Source organism: Emydura macquarii, unplaced genomic scaffold, assembly GCF_026122565.2.
Source record: "Emydura macquarii macquarii isolate MOO-44397 ecotype Brisbane River unplaced genomic scaffold, CSIRO-AGI_Emac_v2 contig_587, whole genome shotgun sequence".
NCBI lineage: Eukaryota > Metazoa > Chordata > Testudines > Chelidae > Emydura > Emydura macquarii.
This window is the reverse complement of record NW_027130724.1, coordinates 8,868,339-8,885,566: the sequence shown is the minus strand read 5'-3', so window position 1 is coordinate 8,885,566 and position 17,228 is coordinate 8,868,339. Positions and strand designations below refer to the sequence as shown.

Below are 17,228 nucleotides of genomic sequence, written 5' to 3'. Positions count from 1 at the left end.
CGTTCCCTGGCCTAAATTGCTGAATAGTACACATTTGGTAGGTAAAGTGATTCTACGGACTGCATTTGGTAGGTAAAGTGATTCTACGGAGTCATTTAATTGACTTATAGGGGTGCTAAGGCATAGTTAACTTGTGTTTGTAAAGCACTAGCAGATCCTTGAACATGTTTTGCCATGATATCTTGTTCATCGTTTACTTTAAAAGAGTATAGTGATTCCAAGAGGAGTTAGATTCTTACATTAATCATTCACTCTGCAGGCTGAGTGGGGGTACACATTTCATTGGCCTGGTCTACACTAGAGAGTTTTGTCGACAAAAGTCCAGGTGAGCCCGGGATGCTGGCAGGCCGTGAGTGGCTGCCACCCGGCTGTGAGCCTGGGACGCCAGCAAGCTCCAGGTAGCTGCTGCCCGGCTGTGAGCCTGGAAGCAAGCTGCTGCAGCCCGCTCCTGGTCCAGAGCTGGAACCGGGCAGGATGCGGGGTGGTTGCAGCCAGCTCCGAGTCGGGGTGCAGAAGGCTGCCCCTCAGCTCCCGGCTGTGAGCTGTGGCGTGGGTGGCTGCCGCTCAGCTGCAAGCCCAGAAGCGGGCTGCCCACAGGGAGCCCGGAACTATGGGCTCCCAGCAGGAAGCTGAGACATGGGTCTCTCATCTTTCCCCACACTGCCCCTTAGGTCGGTGGAAGTGCTTTGGGCGAGGGCGCACTCCACTGACCCAAGGAGAGCAGTGTGGGCATCAGCCACCACTATAGTTGTGGCTGAAAGTCGACATATCTTATGTCGATACATTTTTGTAGCGTAGACAAGGCCATAGTGTTGCCTGTCACCATTGAACTACAGCTACGAAGAGTTGGGAGATGCCGGATTAGAGTAAGAAGGAATAAACAAGTAAAGAGAGGAAAAAATACTCTAACATTATTAATTCCTGTCTCTCAGGTGATTGATGCATGTTAAAGCTCTGATCCTGCAGAAAATTACACACATTCTTAGCTTTACACACAGTTAGCCCCATTTAAATCAATAGAATTATTCTCCTGCATAAAGTAAAGTACATACATACTTCTTTACAGATATAAGCCTTGACTTCCTGTTAGCCTGCCCAAGTTTTGGAACATTTTATTAGATGTGGCTGCATACAGATAATTATGATGATAATATTTTCACTGTAATTTCACAGATATAGTGAAAGTGTTTTATAGAAATTTAAACTAATTTTTAAGGCCTTTAAAATCAAAGTCATTTGGAAGTCATTATGAGCTCAGGAAATGTCCAGAGCTAATGTGGAATTATGCAGTTCAACACCTGCATATGCAATTTCTCTGCAATTTTGTAATGGTTTTATAAAGTAAGTTTCAGCGCAGAGTAAAGCTGGCAATTGAGTTTATAAACCCAAAAGAGTTTGTAAGAATAGTGAAGACTAGAAATATTTAAACTCATGGCAGATATCTAAACTAATGCATATGGTCACCAGTAACAGGTTCTTACCTTACCAGCATCAGGACAAAGCCAGTACAGGTGACTCAGTTTCTTCTCACTCTTGGGTAACTGGATGATTTGAGGTGGTCCAGCCCTCCAGCCAAACAGTTAGGTCTCTCCATTTGGGAGGAACAGAAGTCCAAACCCATGACATATTCTTGGCCAACCCCAGGCCACAGCTTTCACCTGTGTGGACGTAGGGTTGATTAATACCAATAGTAATTTACCATCCATAGGCAAAACAATCTCTCCTGATTTTTGTTGGTGTAGAAGAGTGAAGGGAGACTGAACATCTCAGTCATGTACCTCAAATGGGATTCTAGTTCTCATTTTACATCCCAACTCCTCTACACCCCTTTGCTATCAGTCACTTGCTTCATCCTTCACTAGGGTCCTTCTATATCTTGCCCGTGTTTAGACCATCTCAGCTCTGACTGGGGAGAGGTGGGCTGGAACCACCTCCTCCTTACCTAATCCCTAGCCTTCTGTTCTGCAACAAGGCTGCTTCTTATATGCCCTGCCACTCCTTCCCAGCATGCCTTGCTGTCCCAGCCTACAGTCACCTGGTCTCTCACTACATCTCCCAGATTGCACTTGTTTGGGGCTGAACCAGGACCAGGGCTGTGGTAGGTCAGCAGTGGCCTTGAAAGGGTCACTCCATAATTCATTACATAACTAGGGTTGGCACCTGTTCAGATTTTCCCAGATAGTTCCTTTTTCAAGATAGCTGACCTGGAACTCTATAAAAGTGCTCAGCTGTCCAGTTTTTTGGGCTGAGGATCATCCCAGATGTCCCATTTTTTTGTACCTCAAAGGATGAGGATGAACTATTAACAATGTGACATCATACTGCCTCTGTCTGTGGCCAGAGGGTTATTCTCATGTAGGGGACTATCTGACCACAAATTCCAGCTTTACACTAGAGTAACAGAGATCAGAATGTGGCCCAAAATGTTTGAAAAATTCCAAAACTAGTGTGAAGATGAAGTTTATATAAATATATAACACTAAAAAACTTAATTAAATGCAAAAATCAAGCACTCAAAAGTTAAGAAATACCAGTTTTATGGTTGCTATGCAAACTTAATTGTGCCCTTTTGTGCATCTATCCTGTGCACTGACGAAGGCAGGAGCCCTGGGGAATATAATGATTGCATAATTAAAGAGTGTATGATAATGCATACACACAAGAGGGCCAAATTAAGATTGCACAGGCAACCTTAAATCTTGCAATCGAAGTAATGTTCTGTTAATGTAGAGATTTTAAATTTAGTTGCCTAGGTTTTAACAAAAAGTAAAAGTTAAAAACAAATTCTCTTATATGTATTTGTAACCACGTCTCCATCATGCATCACAAACAGGTCTGGGCTTGAACTTTGACTTTTCAGCACAGACTTCTACAACTTGACCTGCAGGAAGACAAGACTGTTAGTCCATAGAGGAGGAATGGATTGCAGGGGCCAGATGCTGAGTCTGGAGGATGGTTGGGTAGCCTGGCCTGGGAGTGTGTGTCTCTCTCTCCCCACTGCAAGCCAGGAGCTGAGGAAGCATTTGCTCTGTATGGCACCCAGAGGAAGTGGGATGGGCTGCTGGGGCCATATGCTGGCTCTGAAGAGGTGGTTGGGAGGAACCCATCTCAACAATCTCTCCCTCTTCTTCCCTCCTCTCCAGTTACAGATGTTTGGTTAGCTCTTAGGTGCTCCCAATACAATGTGTATACTGTGTTGGTGGCAGCATGGATCTGGCCTTAGAATATTCAAGTCCAGTTAGTATTTTGGTGCCAAATTTTTCCTGAGAAACAGAAGTGAAAGAAGGAAAATAGCAATTTTCAATAGTTTAGCTCTTTAGATCTAAATAGAATTTCTTTGTCCCAAAGAAATGGCACTTCTTTATTCCCAAGGCTCCCCACTGCTGAATTTCAAAGGCCTGTGTCAAACACTGGAGGTGTAAGAGCTTCTCTAAAACATTTCACAAGAATCTTTTATGCTGGCAACCCAAACACAGGAGTCTCCATCAGCACCCCCTATAATGTAAGAAGCTAATGTGCTGTGTGAATGAGATATCTAGCCTGGTTGCTTATTGGAGCATTTAAAATTTGTGATGGCACTATGAATAATGTAGTCAGAGATGCTACAATATCTCACTGCTAATATGTCGAGGAACTTTCCATTCAATGCAACAGCGGTTTTGAAAGCCTTAACTATTGTGACTAGCCTCAGCTTCCTCATGGTGCTCATTTTCTGTGGTCATACTGCTTCATATCTGATCCTTTACAGATACTGCATGTGAAAAGACCTTTCACACCCTATACCTCAGAATTCCAACTCCCCGGGCCCCATTGAATTTTGTGGAGTTTGGGCTTCAGTGTCTTGGCATTGCAATAGGAAGATGTTGAAGCCCCACCCCTGAAAAGCTCATCTTCCAGGGTCCTGACCCAAAGCACAATGAATCAATAGAAGAACTCCCTTTGACCTCATGATCCTATTTCCAGCAGCACACGGCCGAATGAATGATGAAGGGGTCAACCCTCTTGCCCATGCTTCTGAGACTAGGTTTTTCAGCACTATAGCAGTGCTATCCATAGAACATCATGTTACAGAGCTGTTCTGGGTTTGCTGAACTTCCTGGCTGGAATCCAAACTGTTCCTCACCCATATTCCATTCCATTCTATCAGTGACAGCTCATTTGTCCAGTCAGAATATGGTCCCCAAACCATCAGTACTGAGGAGCTAGATATATCCGACAGTGGCAATGGTGATAATAAATGGAGAAACTTGACGTAGGGCCTCCAGAAAACTGGGAATATTGAGAGCTGTAAATCCATCTGCTGTGGGCATGAAGGTCAGGGCCCTCTGAGAAAATTAGGGGTACATTCTCGGTGTGCTCAATACAGCCTTATTAACACTACTTGGAGACACACCTTATAATGCCCCCTGGCCACCGGAGAATGCATGATGTTTGTTTTTCAGTCTAATTCAGACAGAATCTAGTCCCAGGAACATTTGTGTAAAGGCAGAATAACACCATTAAAGGAAATGAGAGCAAACGGGATTTGGGAGGATCACATATCATCGGCTGGTTGTCTGTACACTGTGGGATACTTTACTCTGTTTGTTTTAACTCCACCAATGACCCCTTCAAAACCATCCACCAATGGATCTGCTGGAAGTCATGCTGCTTTGGATTCCGCAGCAGGAGCTGGTCCTCCCCCAAGACTCCAGCAGCTGTTATCTTATCATTAGTGCAGTCACGCCAGACAGCTGTGCAAGGTACTCTCCCTTTCCCCTGCCCACCTGTGTGCAGCATCTAAGATCGTTTTAGCTCTTGAGTGCAACAGGGTTAGAAAGGGAAAAAAAATCTCATTTTAGTTCCCCATTTTAATGAGTTTTCCCCCCACATGACCTAAAATGCAGAGATACAATAAGTTGAGGCAGAATAGCACAGCATGCTTCCCCTTGTACCTCATCCCTGGTTAGAGATGGACCCAAACTGGATCACACACTCAGACTTGGGAGAACTTTGGATCTGACCTGAGAACTTTGCACCATGGGACTCTCTCTGAGGGGCACAGACTGGAACACCAAATCCAGACACTCACAAACTTTGGGATAGCTCAGATCTGGACTTCACAGCTCTGTGCCATGTCTTCTAGGTATTGTTTTTACCACTTATAGCTCACCTGCTGCTTTGCCTGCTGCGCTTTGCATCTGAGGTTACACAATGGGACCCTGACCTATTTGAGGGCCCTAGCTGCTACTGCCATACAAATAACAAAGCATTGTCATCGTCTGTTTGAAGAGAATTTATGTAGGTATGTGAAGCTGTGCAGGGAGAGGATGTATCTATTTGATCCCAGGATATATCTGATGAGTGCTGTATCTGCCATGCTACAAGACTTGAGAAGGAGATGCTAAAAAGGGCCTGATCCAAAGCCAAGTGAAGTGAATGAAAAGATTTACAATGACTTCCGTGCACTGTGGATCAGGCCCTCAGTTTTCCAGAGGTTGAAGTAGAGCATTTAACGCTATCTTGCAAAGAAGGGAAAAAAAAAAACAAAACCAAAAAAAACACCAACCCTACTTTTCCCCCCACTTCCAAACGAACCCTGAACTCTTATTTTTGGCACAGAGGCTCAGAACAGCTCCTTAGCTGAACAGCTAATGGGAGTGAAAAGTGTGTTAAAGTTCAAGCAGCTTTTGTTTGATGGGTAAATGCTGCCAGTTGAAGGGACTCTCTGAATTAGAAAGGAGGCAGCCTTTCACAGCCAAGGAGAGTATTCTACAATGTGGTTTATTATACTGTAGCCTCTATGATTCTGATTTTTTTTTTTAAAAACAACTTGTTTCTTTTAGGTGAAGAGTGAAGGCCCCAAGCTGGTGCCCTTTTTTAAAGCCACTTGTGTCTATTTCGTCCTCTGGCTGCCAACTTCCAGCCCTTCCTGGTTCAGTGCTCTCATCAAGTGTCTGCCCATCTTCTGCTTATGGGTTTTCCTGCTGGCACATGGAGTCAATTTCTTAGTCGCACATCGAAGCGCCACTAGGATCTTAGCAGGGTTAATATTCTCCGCAGTGGGGGATGCCTTCCTCATCTGGCAGGAGCAAGGCTACTTTGTTCATGGTAAGTGATGCACCAGTTCCGAAGGAATGAAATAGCAACCAGCTAGCACATGCTTTATTTAGTGCTGAACTGCTTATTCATATGGTTTATCCACTTATTCTCTCATTTTTATTTAACGTTTAAATCCATTTTCATTCCTGTGAGAAGGACTCATCCCTTGTATAAATCCATTGAAATTAGAGGGGATGCACCATAGATGAAGGCCCCCCCTCTTCTCTGTATTCATATTCCAAGACCCTGGGATTGGCTGGTAGTCACATCATGGGGCAGGCCCACGATTGATTCTCAGCATCCATCCTCATTCCCTGGAGTAGCAGGAATTGGGAAGGTGGCATAGGCAGAACTGTCAGCAGGAATAGAAGGAAATACTTCATGTCACTCAGCAGTTAGCAGGTGGCTGGGCTCCAGGCAGTCAACTTATACAAGATAGCTATTGTGGTGTGCACTCTTGAGGCCCCACTTTAAAGCAGAGAACAAGTGAGGGGGAAGTGGATCCTCAGAGTTCTAACAGGGAAGCATGTGAGTGTGGAGAATGGGGGTATGGGCAGTCAGGAACCTGGAACCAGAGCTGGGGTCGGAGTCAGGTGCCAAGGCAATGGTCAGAGCCAGAGACACAGTCAGGAGTTGAAGCTGGAGTTACCGTCAGGGGTAGGGTGCAGAAGCAGAGACTTTGAGCAAGACAGGAAAGCAGGAACCAGGAACAGATGGAAGTCTGGGATAAGGATGACAGAAACCAGGAACAGGCTGGGAGGCAGGAACTAAGAGTCAGGCATATAAGCAGTGTCTGTAGTAGCAGCCAACCAAGGATTCCTCTAGTCACTCAGACAACTTCCTGTGCCTCTTTCTGGCTTAAGTAGCGTATGCGAGCCAATTAGGGGGCTGGACATCTCCCCCAATCAGGAGCTTTGTGGGTAGGGCCCTATGCGAGCTAGGCCTTGGCTGGCCTCCTTCACTAATCATTTAGGTAAGCTGATGGGTGGTGGCTATGGTTTGAGGCTTGTGATCTCTGAGTGACCCTGCCAGCAGAGGTGGGTGATAGAAACCGTTCGGCTTAGCCCTAATTGGAGAGGTGCTGACATGAGTCACAACCTATCTCGCAGATGTGGGGCTTTTAGAGAGCTTTGACAAGGTCCCTCACCAAAGGCTCTTTGGCAAACGAAGCATTCACGGGCTAAGAGGGAAAGTCCTCTCATGGATCAATAACTAGCTAAAAGACAGGAAACAAAAGGTAGAAATAAGTGGTCAGTTTTCACAGTGGAGAGAAGTAAATAGCAGGGTCCCTCAAGGATCTGTACCAGGATCGGTGCTGTTCAACATATTCATACATGATCTGGGAAAAGGAGTAAACAGTGAGGTGTCAGTTTGCAGATGATATGAAATGATTCAAGATAGTGAAGTCCAAAGCAAACTGTGAAAAGTCACAAAGGGATCTCACAAAACGGCAACAAAATAGCAGATGAAATTCAATGGTGGTACAGGCAAAGTAATGCACACTGGAAAACAATCCTATCTATACAAAATAGTGGGGTCTAAATTAGCTGTTACTACTCTAGAGATCTTGGAGTCATTGTGGATAGTTCTCTAAAAACTTCTGGAGCACAGTCAAAAAAAGCTAACAGAATGTTAGGAGCCATTAGGAAACGGATAAATAACACGACAGAAAATATCATGTGGTCACCATATAAATCCATTGTATGCCCACACCTTGGATACCATCTCAAAAAGAATATATTAGAATTGGAAAAAGTACAGAGAAGGGCCACAAAAATTATTAGGAGTCTGGAACAGTTTCCATATGAGGAGAGATTCAAAAGACTGGGAGTATTCATCTTAGACTAAAGGCAACAACTAAGGGGGAGATATGATGGAGGTCTATAAAATCATGAATCGTGTGGAGAAAGTGAATAGGTAAGTGTCATTTACTTCTTCACATTACACACAAACTAGGGGTCATCCAATGAAATTAATAGGCATTAGGTTTAAAACAAACATAAGAAAATACTTCACACAATGCACAGTCAACCTGTGGAACTCATTGCTGGGGATGTTGTGAAGACGAAAAATGTAAGTGGGTTAAAAAAAAGAATTAGATTAATTCCTGAAGGAATGGTCCATCAAAGGCTATTAGCCAAAATGGTCAGGGCCAACCCCATAATCTAGGTGTCCCAAAAACCTCTGACTGCTAGAAGCTGGGAGTGGATGACGGGGTGGATCATTCAATAAATTGCCCTGTTCTGTTCACTCCCTCTGTAGCACTGGCATCAGCCACTGTCAGAAGACATGATACTGGGCTAGATGGGCCATTGGTCTGCCTCAGTGCGGCTGTTCTTATGAATACCCATCAGCCCATTTTCTTCAGGAACTGCTGACAATTGTGTTTTGCCTCCTCAAACGTTTGAGCTGAGGTTTTCAAAGCGTTCTTGGCTAGTGATTGTCAGCCTTTTCGCAACCCCTTTTTCTATCAATGGCAAAAAACTACGTTAAACACAGAGTTAAGGTTGCTTGCTTGAGTTGAGCAAAACTCAAACTTCTGAAAGCCAGGAAATGCCCATGCAACCTTAACTCTACTCTCTTTCAGAAATGCCCTAATACATCATGTTAACACATATACGTTTACTCTGCCAACCCTACAGTTGCTGAAATGTAAAAGCTCTTCTACTGCCTTTTACAACCCATTCGCTTTCATCCACAGGAAGATTTTGGAGCCCTTACAAGAGCTGAACTTTAGCACATATAAAATGGTAGGAAAGGAAACCCTTTAGCTGTATTTCTATATTCACACATGCACACTGTAAAAAGTGTAAATTTTCTTAAATACTGTTCTCAGTTTGGGTCCCCCAAAGATTTAGTTGGTGCCATGCACTACTTTGAGTGGAACTTGATGGGGCTTGAGACCATTTTTGACCTGTAACACATTAATAGTTTGATCTTTAGCTCTGCACAAAAAAAACCCCAGAAACTTTTTGAAAAATGGCTACTTTTTTCAGGACTTCTGTCTTTGCAACCCTTCTCAGATGACTCCCAATTTGGGTTACTAGCCTTACCCTACATCCTCCTGAGACACACCAGATTTTGAAGGACTCCAACCAACCATGTAGATTTCAGAGGGTTTAGAAAAGGTGACCTTTAAACAGAAGTTGTGACGTTTCCTTAACCATTGTGATGCTGCTGCATCACTGTAATACTGGGATCATCCTGAGACCAACTTCTCAAATATCTGGGATAGGTCTGTGATCCCTCCCCCCATTTAACAATATGGGAAGGGTGGTTGCAACTCCTTGACATCTGTTTTAAATGCCCAGGTTGAGAACTGCTGGTCTGGAGGATTTGGGCACTTATTGCCTAATAATTTCAATGGGAATGTGTCTAACTTTCCTAGATGGCTTTGAAAAATCTCAACCTTTATATTATGTTTTTCCCCCCCACAAGCCAACGTCAAACACTTGCCAATTAAAAACTCCTGAGATGGCTCCAATACGCTTTCCAGTGGTGACGGACAGTAGTGGAAAATTTGAGCTTCAGTCATTTTCAGACAAAAATGTCATGCACCACTTTAGTTAATCTTTGACCTATGCTGGAAAATGTAATTTCTCTTTGTTTAAAAGTTAAATACGTGAGTGCTGGTTGAAAAAAAAAATTCAATATATTGCCAGCATTCTCTGTAGAAATATCAAAGAAAAATACATGCAATTTTAGCAAACATTTGATTTCCAGCTCTATTAATATGGCTCTCAGTCTGAAAACAGTTTTGGAGTTGGTCTTCTTTGAATTGCTGTTGGTCAGAGGAGTTTGGTAAAGAACATTTACTTGTGACTTTATGGGATGAAAGCCCTGATGAGCTATTCTTGCCGTGCTGGTCTTGTCTCTTCATTTTTACTGTTACAACCAACTAACATAAGCTGTTTTCTGACTAGCATCCTATTGTGTCTAGTAGATATTTTGTAATTGTAGAATGCATCTCACTTGATGACAGATATTTAAAAATCAATGTGAAGTTTCTGGTCTCTACTTACATGAACCCTTTGTATTGGAGCCCAGGGACTGATATTTCAGGTGAAGGGATGGAGAGCATACAATCTCATTCAGTGCTGGGGAGGGGTTGCTAGCCCTCTCTACTGGGGAAGAGCAAGAAAGGTAACTGAAGTCAGTTGCTTCCACAGCGGCTGGTCCAGAGCGAAAGAGAAAGAGGAAGAAAAGATAGGAAAAGACTGAATTAGTTGGAAATTTGGACTCTCCGATCACACTTGCATGTCCAAGGGCTTGGCCTGAGCACACGTTATAATCTGAACACCTTTTAATGGCAAAATACATAAACCACCTTCCCGTATTTAATGTTTGCTCTTTTTTTCTTTTTCCCTGTCTTTGGTTAGGTGAGGTGGGGCCTCCTGTAACTTCTGAATGCCTGAATGAGCTCTCTTGGAAGCAGAGCGCCTTCTGTCAGTGACTAACCTCACCATTTATCACAAACTGCTCTCTTTCTGGTCTCTGCTTCTCCTCTTCCTATTCTTCTCTCTTCTAATTTTCCTCTTCTATTTTCCTTTGCAACAGCAGACCAGAGTCAGTGGAGTTAAATTGGGAATCCATGTGATCTGTTGTCTCTCTTTTCTTTTACTGGGGCATGTCTTTTCTACCCCCCGTTGTCTCTCTCTCACCTCCATTCTTCTGCATCTGCTGCCTCTGTCACAAGGACACACAAACATGCACAGAACCCTGTGTCCATCAAGACCTTTCCAGAAGGCTTGTTTTCTGACTATATGTATCATAGCTTGAAGTTATATTCTTTGATTCTCTATCCCTGGCTTTTCCACATAATGCCCCTGAGCCGCTTGGAGAAGAACCTCTCCTGACACCTACTCTAAAGTATCCTCCCTTTCTTTAACTTCCCCTTAGAAGTGTGCATGAGGTCCTTGTAGTATAAAAAGCTCTTGTCCCAGGTAAATGTCTCTGCTCATTATGTTTATCTCATTAAATCTTTCCTCCTGTTCCCTGACTTAGTCTTGATTCCCTCTTCTCCTCCTCCCCTACCCCGCATTTCATCCCTCTCCTCAGATGCCCTTCCCCATCTATCTAGCCTTGTGCCCTACATGTGGTCTCTGCCTCTCCTCTTGGTCTACTAGTTCCATTCTGTGGCTGCACCAGCAAATGGAGCAGTAGATTATCAACTGGACATAGCATAACTTGCCGTAGAAGCTCAACAAGACACTCCCCAGTGGAGAGGAGGCAACTCTAGCTGGTTGAGCTGTTTTAGCAGTGTGTTGGCTTGGAAGCATGACAGACATGCAGAACAAACCTCTCACTGGGGGATTTTAGTGTCTAAGGCACTCCTGTTCCCCTTTTGCCAGGGCATCATGATATAATTTGCAGCCACTGCTCAGACTTCCAGATTCTTTTCATGATTTCATTTTATTCATGGAAACTTGGCTAGAAGTTAATAAATGTGTATGAATAGAATGGAAGAGACTTTCAGCGTATGTGGGGTTGTGAGTGGGAGAAGGGAGCTGAAATTATTTTGGAGCCTATCATGTGTGACTGGCAAGATTAACTAGTAATCAGCACCTGCTACAACACATGGTGACATTTCTTCTCAGAGGGACTAGTGCAGAGTGATTAACATGTGGGCAATTCCTTCCTACACCAACATCTGGGATTTCTCCAGGGTGTTTTTCTTCAAAGAGAAGCCTGTTTTATTTTCTCAGATCAATGCCATTCTAGATTCATTTGGGTCCTGCAAGTAGGGTGACCAGATGTCCCAATTTTATAGGGACAGTCCTGATATTTGGAGCTTTGTCTTATATAGATACCTATTACCCTCCAGCCCCTGTCCTGATTTTTCACACTTGCTATCTGGTCATCCTACCTGCAAATAGCCATAAAAATATGTTGGCAGGTTAAACTGGTGTAATCCCTGAAGTGTGCCAGCTGCTTCCTTCCAGTTTATGATTCTGCTGGCAGATAGTGAAGGAGAGGATGCTTAGATCTGGATCCAACTTAGTCCGAGGTTGGAGTTTGGGCCTGTGTCTAAACAAGGCCAGAGTTTGGAGGTGTTGAAATCAAATATTGTGAACAATTAGTAAAGGACTCCCATCTCATCTGGAAAAAGGTTCTTTCCAGTTTTGGAACCACCCAGAAGTAAAACTCTAGGGCTGTATACAGATCTGGGATCTCAGACCCACCCTCCTCCACCCTGAAATTCAAAAAGGGGTTAGGTCTGAAAGACTAAGTTTTATTTCTTCCTAATTGACCCATAGAGTTAGCAGAGGTGCTTGTCTAATAAAAGTGGAGCAGAATTATCCTCACTGTGAGTGTGGTTACTTTGGAACATTTTTCTAGGGAAGGAACCAGGCTGACCAGGGTGGTCTCCTCTACAGATATCACTGTATTGGTTTGTTTTTTCAAAAAGGGATTTTCAAAAGTGCTGAACATTGGCCTAATTCTGCTCCAACTGAAATCATGCAGGAGTTTTACCACTGGGAGCAGAACTAAGGTAGCACGTTCCCTGTGGCTGTTTAATCTGATGTGTTCATAAGTCTCCTCCCAGAGGTCCCTGACTGTAGTGAGCTAGTGTGTGTTAGTCACTCCCATCAAAGCTCACATTTGTGGTGTCAATGCCTCTTTCCAGGTCTGCTGATGTTTGCCATCACACACATCCTGTACTCCTCAGCATTCGGCCTGAAGCCTTTGGACCTGAAAGCCGGCTTTGTGATGACCCTTGTCTCCAGCTTCTGCTACACCTTCCTTTACTCCTACCTGTCGGGCCCATTCACCTACCTGGTGGCTGTCTACATTGCTTTGATCGGCTTCATGGGATGGCGGGCCACTGCTGGCGTGCAGCTGTGCAATGACCTCTGGACTTGGACCAAGCTTTCAGCCTGCATCGGCGCAGTGCTTTTCATGGTGTCAGATCTGACCATTGCCGTTAACAAGTTCTGCTTCCCAGTGCCCTACTCACGTGCCATCATCATGGCCACTTACTATGCAGCCCAGATGCTCATTGCCCTCTCAGCTGTGGAGAGCAGGGATGAAGAGGACTTCAAAAAGAGGAACTAGATGGAGCATCAGCAGGCTGATGAACTGCATGGATTATAACTAGGGTGCTGTAGCAGCATTCGTCTCCAAGGGAGAGTGCAGTCTCTCAAGGTGCATTGGTGATAGAGATTTTTCTTCAAAAGCACTCTCATTGGTTTTTGGGGGTTTTTTAAGCTGACTCCTTGAATATAGTTTACGTCAGTGTGGAGACCACATTGGAAAACTTAGCCTGTTCCTACAGTGGCTACTCATTGACCTTTTCCTCTTGGAAGCTCGAGGAGCCCTCTCTAATACCACATTGTATTTGTTAATCCTGAAGCTGGTTCTGAATGTTATGGAAGGAGAAGGCTAATGTAAAGAGACCATGAAAATAGGCTAGATAAGTTAAGGGACTTGTCTGCCACACTGGACAAAAGTGACGAGTTTAGGTGGTGACTAGATTTGTCCCCATTTGTGTACATTATAAAGTTACTACACACGGTGGAACAATTTACAGCCTCTGCTCAAAGAAAGCCCAAGAGTAGCATAGCAAGAGGGTAGGTAGTGCAGGTCAGGGCTGAGGTGCATTGGTAAGAATTGAGTGGTGGGAAATTTGCACTATACCTGGTTCTAACCAAGGCTTTTTTGTGAATTCTAAATGGATACAACTTTCTGTTTAAATGCCATTCAAAGTTTTTCTGCCTAATGTGAATGCTGCTGAGCATTTAGTATGTGATACACTTGGAGCAACAACAGAATCTAATAACATTCTGAAACTTGGAGAAAATAGCAAATGAAAGGCATTCTTTGAGCAGGGTAGGTTATGATCAAAGCAGAAATGCATGTAAGTTAAGGCTAATGAGCAGTTTTAGCAGGCAACTTTCAGTATTTGTGATCTTGGCCTAGGGGCAGTCCTGCGGTGGCGTGCTAAGATGTATGATGGAATAATGGGTCTGTCTTTCAACATCAGACCTCACCCTGTCACCAGTAACTTTGTTGGCTGAATTAATGAGCCAGGCAAATCTTCTGCGCTTCATTTCTGTTTTTAATCTGTAAGTGGTTGAGAGCTCTTGAATCAGTGACAATGCTTGCACCAACCCCAAAAGACTCCAAAACAAAGGCAAAATATTAAATCACAAAGCATCTAGAGAGCAATGCACACTGGGATATAGCACACTTTGATCACTGTGAATGCCTCCTGACCCATATTTATGAATGCATCATTAGTGTTAGCAGGCAATAGTTGTGAGCTTGGCAGATTTTCAGGGGAAAATATTTATTCAGTTAAGGCCAGTAGGATCTCCATATCTGCATATGTCTACACACTTGACTACATACATAGGGGCACAATCGTATGATGTTAGCAGCCACCATACGCAACCTGAGCCAGGGCATGTGTGCTTTACAACACAACTTTGGGGATATGTTTCAGTACGGAATCATAATTTATTTTTTTCTGGGCTCATGTTCTCTCCATAATCTGGGAATTGGGAGACTGGAATCTGACATTTAAGCATTTATCACTCAGTATTTACAGCTGCTAGTAAATGAGAATGCTCTGCATACTCACAGCTAATATTTAATACACCCCTTGCTCAGGGTATCCATTTAGCCTATCTGTCAGCATTTTCCCTTACCCGCAAAGCTAGCTATATAGAATAAGTGTCTGGTTTTTTGCCAGCCATTGGCAAAGAACCAACTTCGTGCCACTTGCCTTTGCAAAACCCCCTTTAAGGCAAAGCTACCTGTAAAGAACAGTTCGGTGCATTCAAACTAGCTCACACCTATTCCTCCTAATGCCATGGAGCCTATAATAAAATCAGAACCACTGGAGATGGGAAAACCTATTTCCTACCAGCCCAAACTCTTTGGTCATCTTATCCTTCCCTCTGCCATAGCAGGAGTATTTCTTATTTTAGACTCTTTTAAAGGACTCTGGTGAGGTATTTTTAATCTCACTATTATAATTTTACTTCCTAATATTTCCTTCCCTCTTGCATGCTCTTTTTATTTATTGTGGGATGCTCACAAGTATTGAGCTGCTGCTGCTCCTGATTTTTCTTTGAAGCATGACAAATGGACTGAAGCATTTCCTATGGATATACATTTATAGTGCATCTGGGGGGCTTTCCAAATGGATAGAAGGGGAAAAAAAAGTCACTCATCTCCCCCCTTTTTCTAAATCTGTTAGTGTCCTTTTAATATTTGTTTTGTGGCCCTTCCTCACATTGGTCAGGCAGTTATTCAGATGTGCAGACCCACTGATTCTAATGAGATCTCACGGGTGAGTAACTGTTCCTAAATGTGAGTGACAGGTTTACAACTGGTCCCTGTCACGGGATGCTCTACTCACCCATGGATGTTTCCTCCTCCTGATGATTCTGAGGATTAGCTCTGCTGGGCCAACACCCTCTCCTGTGGTTGCACGCCACCTCTCTGTCTGCAACCTGTCTTTTGCTCCAGGAGCTGCTGCTTCCTTTTCATCACGTGGCCCTCCAGCCAGGTCACTAAGTGGCTTCCCCTTCCAGAGTAGTCTTTCAAAAAGTCTCCTTCCACAGGCAGCATCAGGCAGTCCTCACACCCACTGCCTGGACAATGTTGCTCTAGCAGTCTTCGTATCTACTGCCTTTAGTGATGCCACTCTACAGTAGTTGATAGGGGGACCCAGGCCTACCCTTTATTTAGAGTTCCAGGCCAAGGCCCGATAGTGAAGAGTTAAGGTCTGGCTCTACACCACCCTTACTGCTCTGATCCCCAGTTTCCTTCCTTCTCTGAGTCTTCTCCCCTATCTCAAGAAGTTGGAGCACAGTCTTCCTGACTGTTAATGTCTTACCCTATTTCCAGCCTCCTGGCTTTACAGAAGCCCCACCTTTCCCCTCACAGGTGATGATCTTTCTAATTAGCTCCCTCCCTAGTCTAAATCTTCCCTGTTTGCATGCTAATTGGCTAATTGGGCTCACCTGGCCTAATTCAGCCCTTGCAGCGCTAGTGTGCATCACAGGCCCTACGCAATTAGAGCTTTGTTTTTGCACCTGGCATCTTTGAGACTGACCGTGCAGGTTTCTTCTAGGACAGTTGCAATGCCCTCACTGAGGGCTTGTCTACACATGCAGCTGTGCCCCTGTAGGACTTACTGAAGACGCTACCTATGCCAATGGGAGAGCTTCTCCTGTCAGCATAGGTACTCCACGGGCTAGTCTACACTTAAAACTTAGTGGCACAGTCAGAGCACTTGTGTAGTCATGTTATGTTGACAGGAGAGAGTTCTCCTGCCAACATAATAAAACCACCTAAACAAGCAGCGGTAGCTATGTCGGTGGGAGAGTGTCTGTCCACACAAGCATTTATATCAGCAAAACTTATGTCTCGCTGGTGTGACAAAAAATTTGCTGGAATAAGTGCTAGTGTAGACAAGACCCACCACCCTGAGAAGTGTGCGTCTCCTGTCAGCCTAGCACTGTCTACACCAGGAGTTCCGCTGGTATAACTGTGTTGCTCCAGGGTGGGGAGTTTCCACACCCGAGTGAGATAGTTATACTGACATAAGCCTGTAATGTAGACCAAGTCCCGGTTTCTGCTGCAGCCCTGCTCACTATGCTCCCTGGGATTCAGCAATAGACACTTTAGTTCACACGCGCCTATAGAACCTTTGTTTTTTGCGGGTTCTCCCAGCACTGTTCCCCCTTACAAAGACAGCTCCTGTTTTCCCTGTTATTAAGATATTGAATGTAAGTGGCAGGTTTTACAAGAGCAGATATGACACAGAGACGCTGTCAAATCCAAATTAGTCCCAAATGGAGAGTTAGTAGTAGTATCCCCAACTGGTTTAAATGGGCCATTGATTTCTGTGGAGGTTCTCCAATTTACATCAGCTGCAGATTTGGCCCACAGTTTGCAAAGCCCTGGGGGCTAAAACTTTCTATCTAAATAGTAAGGCGCTATTAGTAAGTGAATTATCTCTGCATTACGTCAATGAATTGAAAGAAAATGTTCTTTATCAGTGACTGGTTGCAAGAGTGAACACACCACCTGTGCCAGGAAAAATATCACTGGGGGGACCATCTTCTGGGTGCAGCATGACCTTTTTCCCCTGACACCTCTTCTTTTGGGTGTGTGTCTTGGCGAGAGATGCT

The 17,228-nt window shown here is 44.1% G+C and overlaps 1 protein-coding gene and 1 long non-coding RNA gene across 2 annotated transcripts; one reads left to right on the top strand and one right to left on the bottom strand.

Annotated features, from left to right (window-relative positions):
* Positions 1 to 2,913: 2,913 nt before the first annotated feature.
* LOC137148107 (uncharacterized) lies at positions 2,914 to 15,964 on the bottom strand. Its single transcript, XR_010918441.1, has 2 exons — positions 15,449 to 15,964; positions 2,914 to 3,263 (listed from the first exon to the last, which is right to left on the bottom strand). It is a non-coding gene; the product is annotated as an uncharacterized lncRNA (long non-coding RNA).
* TMEM86A (transmembrane protein 86A) lies at positions 4,309 to 14,002 on the top strand. Its single transcript, XM_067540413.1, has 3 exons — positions 4,309 to 4,314; positions 5,826 to 6,090; positions 12,710 to 14,002. The coding sequence occupies exons 1-3, from the start codon at positions 4,309 to 4,311 to the stop codon at positions 13,135 to 13,137; spliced, it is 699 nt and encodes a 232-aa protein (XP_067396514.1). The 3' UTR covers positions 13,138 to 14,002.
* Positions 15,965 to 17,228: the final 1,264 nt, after the last annotated feature.

Coding starts and splice junctions, on each gene's coding strand:
- TMEM86A (XM_067540413.1), top strand. Junction 6,091..12,709: donor GCAAGGCTACTTTGTTCATG/GTAAGTGATGCA, acceptor GCCTCTTTCCAG/GTCTGCTGATGTTTGCCATC.